General features: G+C 45.2%; 1 protein-coding gene across 2 annotated transcripts in view; it reads left to right on the plus strand.

The window, feature by feature from the left end:
* GDA (guanine deaminase) overlaps positions 1 to 14,445 on the plus strand; it is a 763,322-nt gene that overhangs the window by 338,277 nt on the left and 410,600 nt on the right. For both annotated transcript variants that reach the window (XM_086961261.1, XM_086961262.1), the window contains one exon: positions 1,305 to 1,393. In XM_086961261.1, the coding sequence (XP_086817387.1) occupies positions 1,305 to 1,393 (89 nt within the window). The remainder of the gene's footprint in view (positions 1 to 1,304; positions 1,394 to 14,445) is intronic.

Here is a 14,445-nt window from a genome sequence, read left to right on the forward strand (position 1 = left end):
TACCTTACAAATAAATGAATTGTTTTCAGCAAGGAGAATGAGTCAGCATTTGCAGACTACCTAGAAAAAGCATGGGGAGAATAATTAACTTTTGTGAAAGGTCTGAGAAGTTACTTTAATGGTAACCATGTTGATTTATAATAGTATTTTATATTGTTAAACATTTTCTATTTGGGACTTCTTATCTAAACTGTAATCTAAGTAGACTGATGCACCTCAGCAGTCATTATTTCCTAAAAAGCTTTACTTTCCACTTGTGCTGGAAACAGGTTAATTCTGAAAGGAGGTTGCACCATTTTTGAAAAGTGGTGCATTTGAATGTGTGAAAATTTCCACCTTGCAGGTAAATTGCCGAGTGCTGTAGATAATATTTTGAATCAGTTGTGGGAATCTTGGGGTCCACATTGGAATTACATCATTAGCAGGAGATATGAAAAATGGACTGCCACACATGCTCACACAAACAGCAGCCATCTTTAGTTTTTGTAAAACTAAAACACTAGTATAGGTTTTCATGTGTGTGTACACATGTGCCTCAACCATCCTTTAGTGATTTTCCTTTAAGTAAAAAAATATTACACGTGCATGTGTGGTGTCCCTCAAGTAATGATCACTAGATATCTCCCACCTGTTTGTTCATGTATAGCATCCACCTTGGATGCTCCTTTCTTTTAGTTTGTTTAAAAAAAACATTCCATGAGGGCAACAGCACATGCACACACATGTTCACGCATTGGTAGCCACATAGTCAAAATATAATTTCAAGATGACTGCCCGCCATTGTATATGCAGCGGAACTCAGAGTACGAGTGGGCTGAGAGAGCAGGCGGCCATGCTTTTTTAATCTACAGCGAAAGGGCCAGGAAGAAGCAGGCAAAAAGCAAGAGAGAGGAAGTGAAAATAGTCCCTTATGTAGAGCAGGGTCTGATGGCAGCTGTAAAAGGATGCATTAATGCATTCAAAACAAAGTGAGACTGAAATGATCCTTGGGTTGGACAAGCACAAGAATGCACAAGAAAGCCATCAAATTAGGAGAAGAAAAGGAGAAGCAAGGGGTGGGCACAACTCTACTTTAAGTCTATATTGCAACAGCTGAAGTCAAGTGTAGACACGCCTCAAACATTGGAACATATAACCCACAGTCAAAGCGCACATCTTTTTTGGTCAGAATGAGAACATCGGACTGGGTCAAAAGAGTCTGGATATTAAATTTATTTTCATATCTATAATGAAGTACAATGCAAATGAAATTGGTTCCTATATTTATAAAAAATTATATGTCTCTTGTTTTGATTTATTTCTAGATTGAGTTTTTTGAAGAAGAGGATAAGCAAGAAAAAGCTGCCAAGGAATGGGGATTCAACGTATTGGACATAAGACAACTAAAGAAAGAGTACATATCACTGTTTATATGCATTTTTTTTGTTTTGTGTAGCGAGGAAAGCATTAGGCAAGCAAATAGGGAGGGAGAATGGTGGCGATCAGATAAGAAATACTAGCTAAATATATATGTATGAAAAATGTGCCTCTATCTTGTTAAAACTGTATATAGTATCAAAAATATAAGAAAACCCAAGTATGTTTTCCAAAAGTGAGCTCTATAGCCCAAAATTAAAGATTGAGAATAGTTATTCTTGAACAACTCCAACATCAACTACAAATGTGAAGTAGCTTAAACATTTGGAGAGAATGTTGAACTGTGACATTAGCCGCTCAGCTTCTAAGGCTTCCCATTCCCTTACCCCCACCGCTGCTTTACCATTCTTTTAAGCTTGTGGCAGTTTGTGCTTACTCCTTCATAACTTTTTTCCACAAAAGGTATACCGGCCAAATTTGCTTCCTTTTTTAAATTTTAAGGGGTTCCAAAGATATTCATGGTTATGGACTCCTCTTGAGAGATCCGAGCAAACATGCAAAAATATAGCCGCATTTATAATTTTTTGAAATGGTGATAAAGTTATGTGCAAGAAAGGGTATTTTTTTCTAAAAATGGCCTCAACAAATGGTTTACTATGCTAAGCTCACCATTTTCCAAGGTTCCAGGAACAAGCAGACAAGTGAAAGAAAATGCATTGCTTAGCCACTGTTTTTACAGTTTTCTAAGTATTCAATTGTTTTGTTTTTTTGTATATTCTACCTACTTTCAGTTTGGGGTGTGAAACCCATTTGTAAGCCCAGAAAGTTATACATTTCTGAAAAGTAGACAAAGTTCCAGTTTCAGCAAGGGGTCAGTCGCTCATGGTTTTCCTGAAGAAACCATAAATTTAAATGAAAAATAATGAAAATAAGCAGGAAAAAATATAAATAGGTGACAATGCTTTCATCAGTAAAGTTTTGTCCAATGGTACAATAGTAATGTACTGTTCATTCTGGTCATAAGGAATAATGATTGTTGGTTGTCTAAAATCACACCATAACCAGAGCAAACAACTGAGCTGCAGCTTGTAATGATATTTTATTGTATACCAAGCATAAAACAATACCTATAGTAAAATCTGAAGAATTAAAAATGGGTATGAAAGAAACCTATGCAGTGTACCCTTCTGAATTTGGGGTTACCCATACTATCATATAATTTACAGGGCCTTTTGCATTTTGCAAAATGTGTAGTTTCTTGCACATTGATTTACATTTTTAAGCTAAAAATGGAAACAAAGTTAATGATTATGACACATCTTCTATTATTCTGTATTCTCACACTACTCCACATAAAAATGGTGAACAAAATGTGTGTCTGGGTGTATCACCCATGACAGAAAAGGCCCTAAAACGCAATGTGGATACATCACACTATTTGCCTTGCAAACTGACCCGTGTTTGCGATGTGCGTAGCAGCGTTTTTTGTGCGGTACTCCACTGACACTCAGGCAAACCTACCAAAATAAGACATTTCTGAAAATTAGACATCAGAGGGAGTACAAGGTGGTGGTACTTGTATGAATCCCACTATGTATTTTTACTCAGCTTGCCCTGTATTCCTCAAACATTGGCTAGTCATGTATTTTCCTAACATTTCTGTTTGAGAAAGTTCGGGAATCTGCAGAGATCCACAAAATTCCTTTCGCCCTGAATTTATTTTCACACTCCTCCCAATAAAAGCAGTGCCCCACTTGTATAGCTGGTCCTACCACCTGCAACACATTCGGACACAAAGTGCACCATGGAGACATCAAGTTTTCGCCATGTAAATTATTAGCAGTGTTATTTGGTTCTGGGCTCAGCCTTCACCCAGGAAAAACTACTAAACTCATACGTTTCTGAAAACAAGACACCCGGTGTTCTGTGACTTGCATGGACCCCATTTGCAAACAAAACAGGTGATGGACAGAATGTGGATCAATGTCACACATTCACCCCAGTCCGAAGATCTGGGCCCAAATCCATCGTTTTTTTGCACTCCACACCACCCTGGGTTAGACAATGGCAATATGCAAATCAGCTCTGACCCTGTGCCCCATGGGAACAGTCCAGTCCGAACTACAAAAGCCATGTCCTTCCCAGAACGAAATCAAGCATCCGAGGACCGGACCGGTTTCGAGGTAACACCTCTCATCAGCCCAGCTAGCTTGACTCCAGTGGTGTGGAGTGCCTGGGACCCACGTCTGAGCATCCCCAGCGCACTTAGGGCGGATTTTGCAAACAAAACAGGTGATGGACAGAATGTGGATCAATGTCACACATTCACCCCAGTCCGAAGATCTGGGCCCAAATCCATCATTTTTTTGCACTCCACACCACCCTGGGTTAGACAATGGCAATATGCAAATCAGCTCTGACCCTGTGCCCCATGGGAACAGTCCAGTCCGAACTACAAAAGCCATGTCCTTCCCAGAACGGAATCAAGCATCCGAGGACCGGACCGGTTTCGAGGTAACACTTCTCATCAGCCCGGCTAGCTTGACTCCAGTGGTGTGGAGTGCCTGGGACCCACGTCTGAGCATCCCCAGCGCACTTAGGGCGGAATTTGCAAACAAAACAGGTGATGGACAGAATGTGGATCAATGTCACACATTCACCCCAGTCCGAAGATCTGGGCCCAAATCCATCGTTTTTTTGCACTCCACACCACCCTGGGTTAGACAATGGCAATATGCAAATCAGCTCTGACCCTGTGCCCCATGGGAACAGTCCAGTCCGAACTACAAAAGCCATGTCCTTCCCAGAACGGAATCAAGCATCCGAGGACCGGACCGGTTTCGAGGTAACACCTCTCATCAGCCTGGCTAGCTTGACTCCAGTGGTGTGGAGTGCCTGGGACCCACGTCTGAGCATCCCCAGCGCACTTAGGGCGGAATTTGCAAACAAAACAGGTGATGGACAGAATGTGGATCAATGTCACACATTCACCCCAGTCCGAAGATCTGGGCCCAAATCCATCGTTTTTTTGCACTCCACACCACCCTGGGTTAGACAATGGCAATATGCAAATCAGCTCTGACCCTGTGCCCCATGGGAACAGTCCAGTCCGAACTACAAAAGCCATGTCCTTCCCAGAACGGAATCAAGCATCCGAGGACCGGACCGGTTTCGAGGTAACACCTCTCATCAGCCCGGCTAGCTTGACTCCAGTGGTGTGGAGTGCCTGGGACCCACGTCTGAGCATCCCCAGCGCACTTAGGGCGGAATTTGCAAACAAAACAGGTGATGGACAGAATGTGGATCATTGTCACACATTCACCCCAGTCCGAAGATCTGGGCCCAAATCCATCGTTTTTTTGCACTCCACACCACCCTGGGTTAGACAATGGCAATATGCAAATCAGCTCTGACCCTGTGCCCCATGGGAACAGTCCAGTCCGAACTACAAAAGCCATGTCCTTCCCAGAACGGAATCAAGCATCCGAGGACCGGACCGGTTTCGAGGTAACACCTCTCATCAGCCCGGCTAGCTTGACTCCAGTGGTGTGGAGTGCCTGGGACCCACGTCTGAGCATCCCCAGCGCACTTAGGGCGGAATTTGCAAACAAAACAGGTGATGGACAGAATGTGGATCAATGTCACACATTCACCCCAGTCCGAAGATCTGGGCCCAAATCCATCGTTTTTTTGCACTCCACACCACCCTGGGTTAGACAATGGCAATATGCAAATCAGCTCTGACCCTGTGCCCCATGGGAACAGTCCAGTCCGAACTACAAAAGCCATGTCCTTCCCAGAACGGAATCAAGCATCCGAGGACCGGACCGGTTTCGAGGTAACACCTCTCATCAGCCCGGCTAGCTTGACTCCAGTGGTGTGGAGTGCCTGGGACCCACGTCTGAGCATCCCCAGCGCACTTAGGGCGGAATTTGCAAACAAAACAGGTGATGGACAGAATGTGGATCAATGTCACACATTCACCCCAGTCCGAAGATCTGGGCCCAAATCCATCGTTTTTTTGCACTCCACACCACCCTGGGTTAGACAATGGCAATATGCAAATCAGCTCTGACCCTGTGCCCCATGGGAACAGTCCAGTCCGAACTACAAAAGCCATGTCCTTCCCAGAACGGAATCAAGCATCCGAGGACCGGACCGGTTTGGAGGTAACACCTCTCATCAGCCCGGCTAGCTTGATTCCAGTGGTGTGGAGTGCCTGGGACCCACGTCTGAGCATCCCCAGCGCACTTAGGGCGGAATTTGCAAACAAAACAGGTGATGGACAGAATGTGGATCAATGTCACACATTCACCCCAGTCCGAAGATCTGGGCCCAAATCCATCGTTTTTTTGCACTCCACACCACCCTGGGTTAGACAATGGCAATATGCAAATCAGCTCTGACCCTGTGCCCCATGGGAACAGTCCAGTCCGAACTACAAAAGCCATGTCCTTCCCAGAACGGAATCAAGCATCCGAGGACCGGACCGGTTTCGAGGTAACACCTCTCATCAGCCCGGCTAGCTTGACTCCAGTGGTGTGGAGTGCCTGGGACCCACGTCTGAGCATCCCCAGCGCACTTAGGGCGGAATTTGCAAACAAAACAGGTGATGGACAGAATGTGGATCAATGTCACACATTCACCCCAGTCCGAAGATCTGGGCCCAAATCCATCGTTTTTTTGCACTCCACACCACCCTGGGTTAGACAATGGCAATATGCAAATCAGCTCTGACCCTGTGCCCCATGGGAACAGTCCAGTCCGAACTACAAAAGCCATGTCCTTCCCAGAACGGAATCAAGCATCCGAGGACCGGACCGGTTTCGAGGTAACACCTCTCATCAGCCCGGCTAGCTTGACTCCAGTGGTGTGGAGTGCCTGGGACCCACGTCTGAGCATCCCCAGCGCACTTAGGGCGGAATTTGCAAACAAAACAGGTGATGGACAAAATGTGGATCAATGTCACACATTCACCCCAGTCCGAAGATCTGGGCCCAAATCCATCGTTTTTTTGCACTCCACACCACCCTGGGTTAGACAATGGCAATATGCAAATCAGCTCTGACCCTGTGCCCCATGGGAACAGTCCAGTCCGAACTACAAAAGCCATGTCCTTCCCAGAACGGAATCAAGCATCCGAGGACCGGACCGGTTTCGAGGTAACACCTCTCATCAGCCCGGCTAGCTTGACTCCAGTGGTGTGGAGTGCCTGGGACCCACGTCTGAGCATCCCCAGCGCACTTAGGGCGGAATTTGCAAACAAAACAGGTGATGGACAGAATGTGGATCAATGTCACACATTCACCCCAGTCCGAAGATCTGGGCCCAAATCCATCGTTTTTTTGCACTCCACACCACCCTGGGTTAGACAATGGCAATATGCAAATCAGCTCTGACCCTGTGCCCCATGGGAACAGTCCAGTCCGAACTACAAAAGCCATGTCCTTCCCAGAACGGAATCAAGCATCCGAGGACCGGACCGGTTTCGAGGTAACACCTCTCATCAACCCGGCTAGCTTGACTCCAGTGGTGTGGAGTGCCTGGGACCCACGTCTGAGCATCCCCAGCGCACTTAGGGCGGAATTTGCAAACATGGGGCAACAGGGTCAGAGCTGATTTGCATATCGCCATCGTCTAACCCAGGGTGGTGTGGAGTGCAAAAAAACGATGGATTTGGGCCCAGATCTTTTGACTGGGGGAATGTGTGACATTGATCCACATTCGGTCCATCACTTGTTGTTTTTGCAATTGCCGCCCTAAGTGCGCTGGGGATGCCCAGACGTGGGTCCCAGGCACTCCACACCACTTGGAGTCAAGCTAGCCGGGCTGATGAGAGGTGTTACCTCGAAACCGGTCCGGTCCTCGGATGCTTGATTCCGTTCTGGGAAGGACATGGCTTTTGTAGTTCGGAATGGACTGTTCCCATGGGGCAACAGGGTCAGAGCTGATTTGCATATCGCCATTGTCTAACCCAGGGTGGTGTGGAGTGCAAAAAAACGATGGATTTGGGCCCAGAACTTTTGACTGGGGGAATGTGTGACATTGATCCACATTCGGTCCATCACTTGTTGTTTTTGCAATTGCCGCCCTAAGTGCGCTGGGGATGCCCAGAAGTGGGTCCCAGGCACTCCACACCACTTGGAGTCAAGCTAGCCGGGCTGATGAGAGGTGTTACCTCGAAACCGGTCCGGTCCTCGGATGCTTGATTCCGTTCTGGGAAGGACATGGCTTTTGTAGTTCGGACTGGACTGTTCCCATGGGGCAACAGGGTCAGAGCTGATTTGCATATCGCCATTGTCTAACCCAGGGTGGTGTGGAGTGCAAAAAAACGATGGATTTGGGCCCAGATCTTTTGACTGGGGGAATGTGTGACATTGATCCACATTCGGTCCATCACTTGTTGTTTTTGCAATTGCATGGACCCCATGACGTTTTCCTACCCAAAATAGCTTTAAAAAGTAAAACATTTACTAACATCACAAATTTTCCTCACAATTCTGAGGGAAAGTTTCAGAATCTGTGTGGAGGAACACAGTTTCTACCGCCTAGCGATCACACACTTCTCCCAATACAAATGGTGCTCCACTTATGTGAGTGGGCCTATTGCCCATAACAGGAACGGTTGTGGCCATACAAAGTCAATGTGGTCTTCAAATAGTCCTTGGTTTGCTCCATTCTTGTCTCAGGTAATCGAACTAGTCACACTAGTGGGGCACCGTTTTAACCAGGAGAAGTGTGGGAATGCTGGACAGTAGGAATATTTTGGATCCCCAGACCTAGGCACCCAGTCAGAGCACTACCCTGTTGCACTTGACATTGAGAGGGTGATTTAGCTTCTGAGCAATTGCGGAGCGAACAGGTGCTGGTCCAGTCCTGAGCCAGCTCCTCAGAAATTGTAGTTGGGAATGCAAAACTGTGGCAAGAATCAGGCTTTAGTGGCCCTCTACATGTGCCCTAACACCATGGTGTCCTACAAACAGAAGGCACCCATGTCACTGTTCATCAAGGACTTGATGTCAAAGCAGAAGAAGGACAAAGTAGACAGCAATGAACCACCCCTAATTTTGAACTGCTGGAACTAATATTAGATTTGCCTGAGGCCCAAGCCCCGGCCACCAAAAATGTTATCCGGCTCCTTTTTAAGGAGTTCAGGCCTGAAATGGCCATCCTTCACCAGGATTTAATCAAAAACTTAATGGCAGACCAAGCACACGAGCAAGATGCCCTCGCTTTAGAGGCCGAACAGGCTCAGATCCTGGAGTAAGTGGAGTACTGTGGAAATAGGTTCGGGAGAACAACTTTAGGATCAGAGACATTAACTCAGAGCTTCGTAATGTAGAACTTCTCTCAGTTGATAATTCAGTAGACATTATCATTGATCGAACACACAGAATGTATTGATGTGGATCAAATCTGTCAAAAGCTACCTCCAACCAGAATCTACTTCTGCAAGCTGAAAGAGAGCATTATGAAGGTTCTTGAAAAACAGATTCACCTAAGGTTAGAGGTGACTCAATATCCTTCTTTCATGTGAAATGCAAGCCTTTTGTTGATGTATCCTCTCCCCTCCGCCAGAAAGTAATTCTTTACAAATGAGGGTATCTGTTCAAACCATCCTTTGCCAGCAGTGGCAAAGATCACACAGTTCGCCGCTCTTAAGAGGCTCCCTGAAATATTGGGAATCTTGGGTTCCTCAACGGACACTGGAGACCATGAAGGTGTGCCAAAACACCAACTGACCTACATTCCTAAACAAAACCCTTGATTTCTAAGGCACAAAGATAGGCCTGTATACAACATTGCAATAGAGACACAGAAGCACATCTAACATCATTGAATAATTACTGTTTCTTTATGGCTTGAACTTTGCTCCCCACTACCTGGACTCAAGGCGAGTTCCATCAACCCTCTCTGAGTCTCACATTTTTCTGAATGGTCCTTTCTGATTTCTTCTGAATTTACTTCTCTCCACTCCTTGTTGTTTAAGTTTCCTACAAGAGCTCCCATTCTCTGGGGTGTTGTGTGAAGTCCCTACCCAAGGCCTCCCAGTTCGGTATGACCTAGATTCTGTCCCTTAATTCTGTGAGTGTGAATGTTCACCCCACTAGACTTGATATCCAGGTTTTAAATTACTTAATATTATGCTATGGTACATGTTTACTCTTTTGTGCTGTTTACTTGTTCCTACCGACAGAGTACTTGAGGGGAAGGGCGGTGTGTGTGGTAGGAATGGCGATGACAGATTGGTGGGAAATGGCCAAGGCCTGGGTAAACAGCTCTTTAACGTGTTAGGACTGTTGGGGCAGATGGGGAATAATAATCATGGTGCCCATAATGTCCAAAGTAATCAGGAATAACCACTGTGACTACCTTTCCAGCTTTCTAATGGTTGAATTTAAGCTAATAAGTCTGAACTGCCAGTTTCTGAATTTTCCAATTATGTGGCAAGTAAAACTACAGCAGCTACATAGTAAGTGATGTGATATGGTATTACTAGAAGAGACCCATCTCATTACTTGTGACAAACCATGTATCAAATTGCTTTGGTTTCCTCATCAATAGCATTCCCATGTAATGATCAAGACTAAGGGTTTGCCCATATTGCCGGTAAGAGATTTACTGTTTCAACTTGATACCCTTTTGTGTGACAATAGGGTAGGATGATTGTTATTCGTGGTAGCATTTTAGATAAAGAACTTACATTATTTTCAACACATGGCCCAAATGATGCTAAAAATGTATTCTACAAATCTTTCTTCCCTGTGTACAACTATTCTCCCAGGGGCTATTGCTCATAGGAGGAGAACTCTGCACTGTTTTGGGTCAAGAGTCTCTAGACAGATCCGTCTAAATGCAGGCTACATTTATAACACCTAATACAGTATCAGATGGTATTGAATCACTGGAAGTTGTTGAAGCCTGCCGACTATCACATGGGCCCAAAAAAGAGTACACCTGTTATTCAAGAGGCCATAAATCTCATTCTGCAATAGTCTTCTTCTTTGCTAATAGGCTGGCTTATGTTAAAGTGCTGTAAGCAGAGTTTGCAGTCTGTATGTTCCTAGATCATTCACCAATCGCACTGATGGCACTTCCTCTGGGCCTTGGGCGGCAGGACCAACTGCAGCTGTGACATGGCGTCTGAACAAGAAGTCATTTAGACATATCTCCCTCAGATCCACAATAGTTGATACCTTTAGCCACAGCATTTCACAAAAGGACATTGGGGAACTCCATCTGGCTACGGGTTGAGAAGCTGCAAAGGTGCTCCTAAGAGAGGAACTTATTTCCCATATGGCTACAGTCTAGACGCGAAGAAACAAGAACTTGAGTCATGGAACACTATTCAACTGACTGCCTTCTCCGCACCTTCCAATCCCCAAGTAAAACTAGAGGAGAAATAGAACAGATCCAAATTAGGGAAACAGCCAAGAAAATTATTTTCAATTCTCAGAAATATTATTAAACGGATGGAAAGGCACATTGGTTTTTGCCTCAAAACTGCAAGTTCTTCACACACATAAGTAGTTGCAAAAGCTGAGGGACCCTAATGGCACAGTAGTCCTGAAATCTTACATAGATTTACGCAGTACTACAGTGAATTATACACAAGGCTACAACACAACTCACAAGCCCAAGACCTCTACCTACTACAATATAAACTGCCTGAGCTCAGTCCAGAGTTTCTCCAAAAATTAGAGACCAATCACCCCCAAGAGGTTTCCCTTGCTATACAGAGGATTCCCCGGAACAAGGCGCCGGGCCAGGATGGCTTTCATACATAATTTTAGAGAGCATTTCCTGCCATCCAGACTGAGCCTTTATTTCACTACATAGGAGAGTCCCAGAGGGTCACAGACAGTATTAGAAGCTATAATAAGAGTGGGGCATATTAGCAAGGGGGTTATCGCCGCTTTAGCGGCACTTTTTGCCAATAAAGCAGCAATTTTTTTGTCGCCCAATTACCAAGCTGTCACTAACAGCAGTTAGCGACAGCTTCCAGACGATAGTGACCGGTTTGGGGCCCGCTGTGCATGTCAGCGATATTTATCGCTAATAACATGCAAAGTAGTCGTAACCAAACTGGTAGCCACTGAAAGCAGTCGCTAACACAGCTATCGCCTATTAGCAACACCCGCAACGCGATAAAAAAACGTGCGCTAACCGCGATTAGCGCCAGGATTTTACACCTGGTAAAAACCTAACTTAGCCATATTAGTCAATGGGAGGTGGATTCTACGGCTAAGTCCCCACCTGCCTATTAGCGAGATTTTCCTTAGCAATAGGATTTTTATCGCTGGAAATCTTGCATTAAACATGGGATGTGCCGCTATCGCTGGATTTTTTATTGCCGTGGAGATAAACGTTGGTAATACAGTGTTATCTGCACAATGACATCCAGCGGTAGGAGGCGATAAAAAAAATCGCACTAAGCGCGGTTTGCGATAATTATCGCAAGCTGTTGCTAATATGCCCCAGTGTTTTTAAAACCAGAGAAAGACCTCCTGAACTGTGTTTACTTCCGACCAATAGCTCCCCACAAAAATGGCATTAAGATCTTGACCAAATTGTTGGTTTCTAGGCTGAAGCTGGGCTCTCTAAAACTGATCTCCCCTCTTCAATCTGTTTTTATTTGTGGGTGTCATGCTTAGGCTAGCCTTAGATTAGCAATGAGCCTTATCATTTGGGCTAACAAAAGCAAAACTCTGAAGGTCCTTTTCTTCCTCATCACAGAGAATGCCTTTGACAGGGTCCACAGGTCTTTTATCGAGGTTTTGTCCAAAAACTCAATAGGGCTAGCTATGACCTCCTTTATTTTGGCTAACTACCAATAACCAATAGCCTACATCAAAACTAATAAACAGTTGTTGCATAACATCTGGCCTACCTGTGGGATGAGGCAGAGGTGCCCACTATCCTCTCTAAGGTTCGCCCTGGCCCTGGAGTCTTGTAATCAGAAAAATACAACCAATTGATCAGTAAACAGTGTCCCAGTCAACTGCGTTGTGTATGAGTTGGTACTTCTCGCCCGCAATATATTTTACTCCTCAACAAACCCAGCTGAATCCTTCCCAGGCGTTAAAGAGAAATTGCAAGTATTTTTTTTACTGTGTCAGGTTTTTATATCAACTATTTGAAATCTGCTGTTGTGGGGGTTGCACACCCGACTCAGCACACAGCAACACCTCGTCTAGAGCAGTTTAACATGTACAGAAGGTCTCCTATCGTTTATGTGTATATGGCTACCTGCACAGTGGAGAAGTATGGCTCAGGGGTTAGAGGCGGCAGACCCGGAAGCTGAGATCGGCCCTGGACCAGGGTTCAATTCCCCGCCTCGGCGGGTCTTGGGCTCAAAAAATTCCACGGACTCGATAATTCTCGCTCCGGTGCCTTCTCAACTCATGGGTTCACACTCTGCGACTCTGGGCAATAGCTTGCTTAATCTCCACAACGGCCCCTCGCGGCGGGATGCCTGGCTTTCACCTTGTGGATACCCTGCCGGGGTTATCTCACAGGGGAATACCAGGACGGGTTCCCTAAGCAAGCGCCGGGAAACCCTTTGTGGGTAGCTGTGCGCTATATAAGCTCAAGTACATTTACATATTTACATCACAATCGAATGACTTGTAAGGCTGCAACCAATCCCCATTATTGAATACTCTTTTAAAAGATCTTTATCGCTGGGGCTCACTAAAATTGTCCTGGATCAGCAGGATTAAATATTAGAAATGAAATTTCTCACTCACATACTATATGTATCGCAGGCATGTCCCCCAGAAGTTCTACAAGGGATCCTACTGAAGATCCATTCTCTCTTTTATTTGGGAGGGCTGATCCACTAGGGTATAAACCACAAGCAAAGGGTGACCAAGGTCTCTCGTAAGTTTATCGTTATATAAAAACGGCTCCAATTTGCCTAAGAAAAGAATAGATGCTGTATAAAATCCTGGATAATCATATAAGATCACATATAGACATATACTCACGTCGCCAACCATGTAGGTCAACATTACCATATACCTTTTGCATACTGTTAGAACATGGAAGGGCCTGATTCGCACTTTTCGGGGTCTGCTGAACCCACTGATTCACAACCATCATTTTCCTCCAGATAACCAGGACCCTTCTCTTCTACAATATGGTTTGGAACCTACGTAGGAGCCACAAACTTGTCAATAATGCTGACTTGATTACCATTGATGAATATGTAGTTAGCCACCCTCCCGGGAGCGGTGTTAGATGTAATCTCCTCTGGTCAGGAATGGGTGAGAGGTTCCATTGTGCCACACCTGTATACCATGGTAAGAGGAGGAAGAGGGCCTGGATCTGGGGGCAGACACATGGGAAGCCATAAGGCAGCCTTCAGCTGCATGAAATATTTTTTAACACTCCCTTACGGTATTAACAAGATGGTGTTTGAATTTAGTCAGGATCCAGCTAATTCTAGAACGTCTTATACATGTTGAAACGGCTGCCAGACAAGAGATACTATGCCTTACATGCAATGGTCTTGCCCGCAGGTCCAGGCATTTTAGGTGGCCCTGGTAAATCTCAATAAAGAAACCACAGTTATTGCACTTCTCCTTGACCCTTTGCTTGGGATATGCGGGAGAGGATAGGATGTATCCAATACATTCAGCAATCTGACATCTCCTCACCCTATTTCTCCTAGCAGGACAATTAACTCTGGCTTATTGTTTGAAACAACCGACCACTCCGCCACTGGGCTTGGGGTGGACGAAGATTTGGCATTTCTGTGAAATGGTACGACCGACTGCACTACTATGCATAGAATGTCCACATTCGAAGGTGTGTGGTGGCAGTTACTTACATAAAAATAACGCAGGTTGGGGAATGGTGAATGGCGCAACAAGTCCCTGAGGTGGTATTGAAGATCCAATATCATCGCTGTGATACTCAATACCTTCGGATCAAGTTTGCGCTATATTAAACTCCATAAAATAAAAAATAAAAAAACTGCATATCGGGTTCCTTAGAAAAAAGCAGCTCAGATTGAGACAATGAGCCCGACATGGACTGAAATTATTCAACTTATGGGGCCACTGATTTGTTGGCTCCCGATGT

The sequence above is a fragment of the Lissotriton vulgaris genome, chromosome 3_1, assembly GCF_964263255.1.
Source record: "Lissotriton vulgaris chromosome 3_1, aLisVul1.2, whole genome shotgun sequence".
In the NCBI taxonomy this organism is placed as follows: Eukaryota; Metazoa; Chordata; class Amphibia; order Caudata; family Salamandridae; genus Lissotriton; species Lissotriton vulgaris.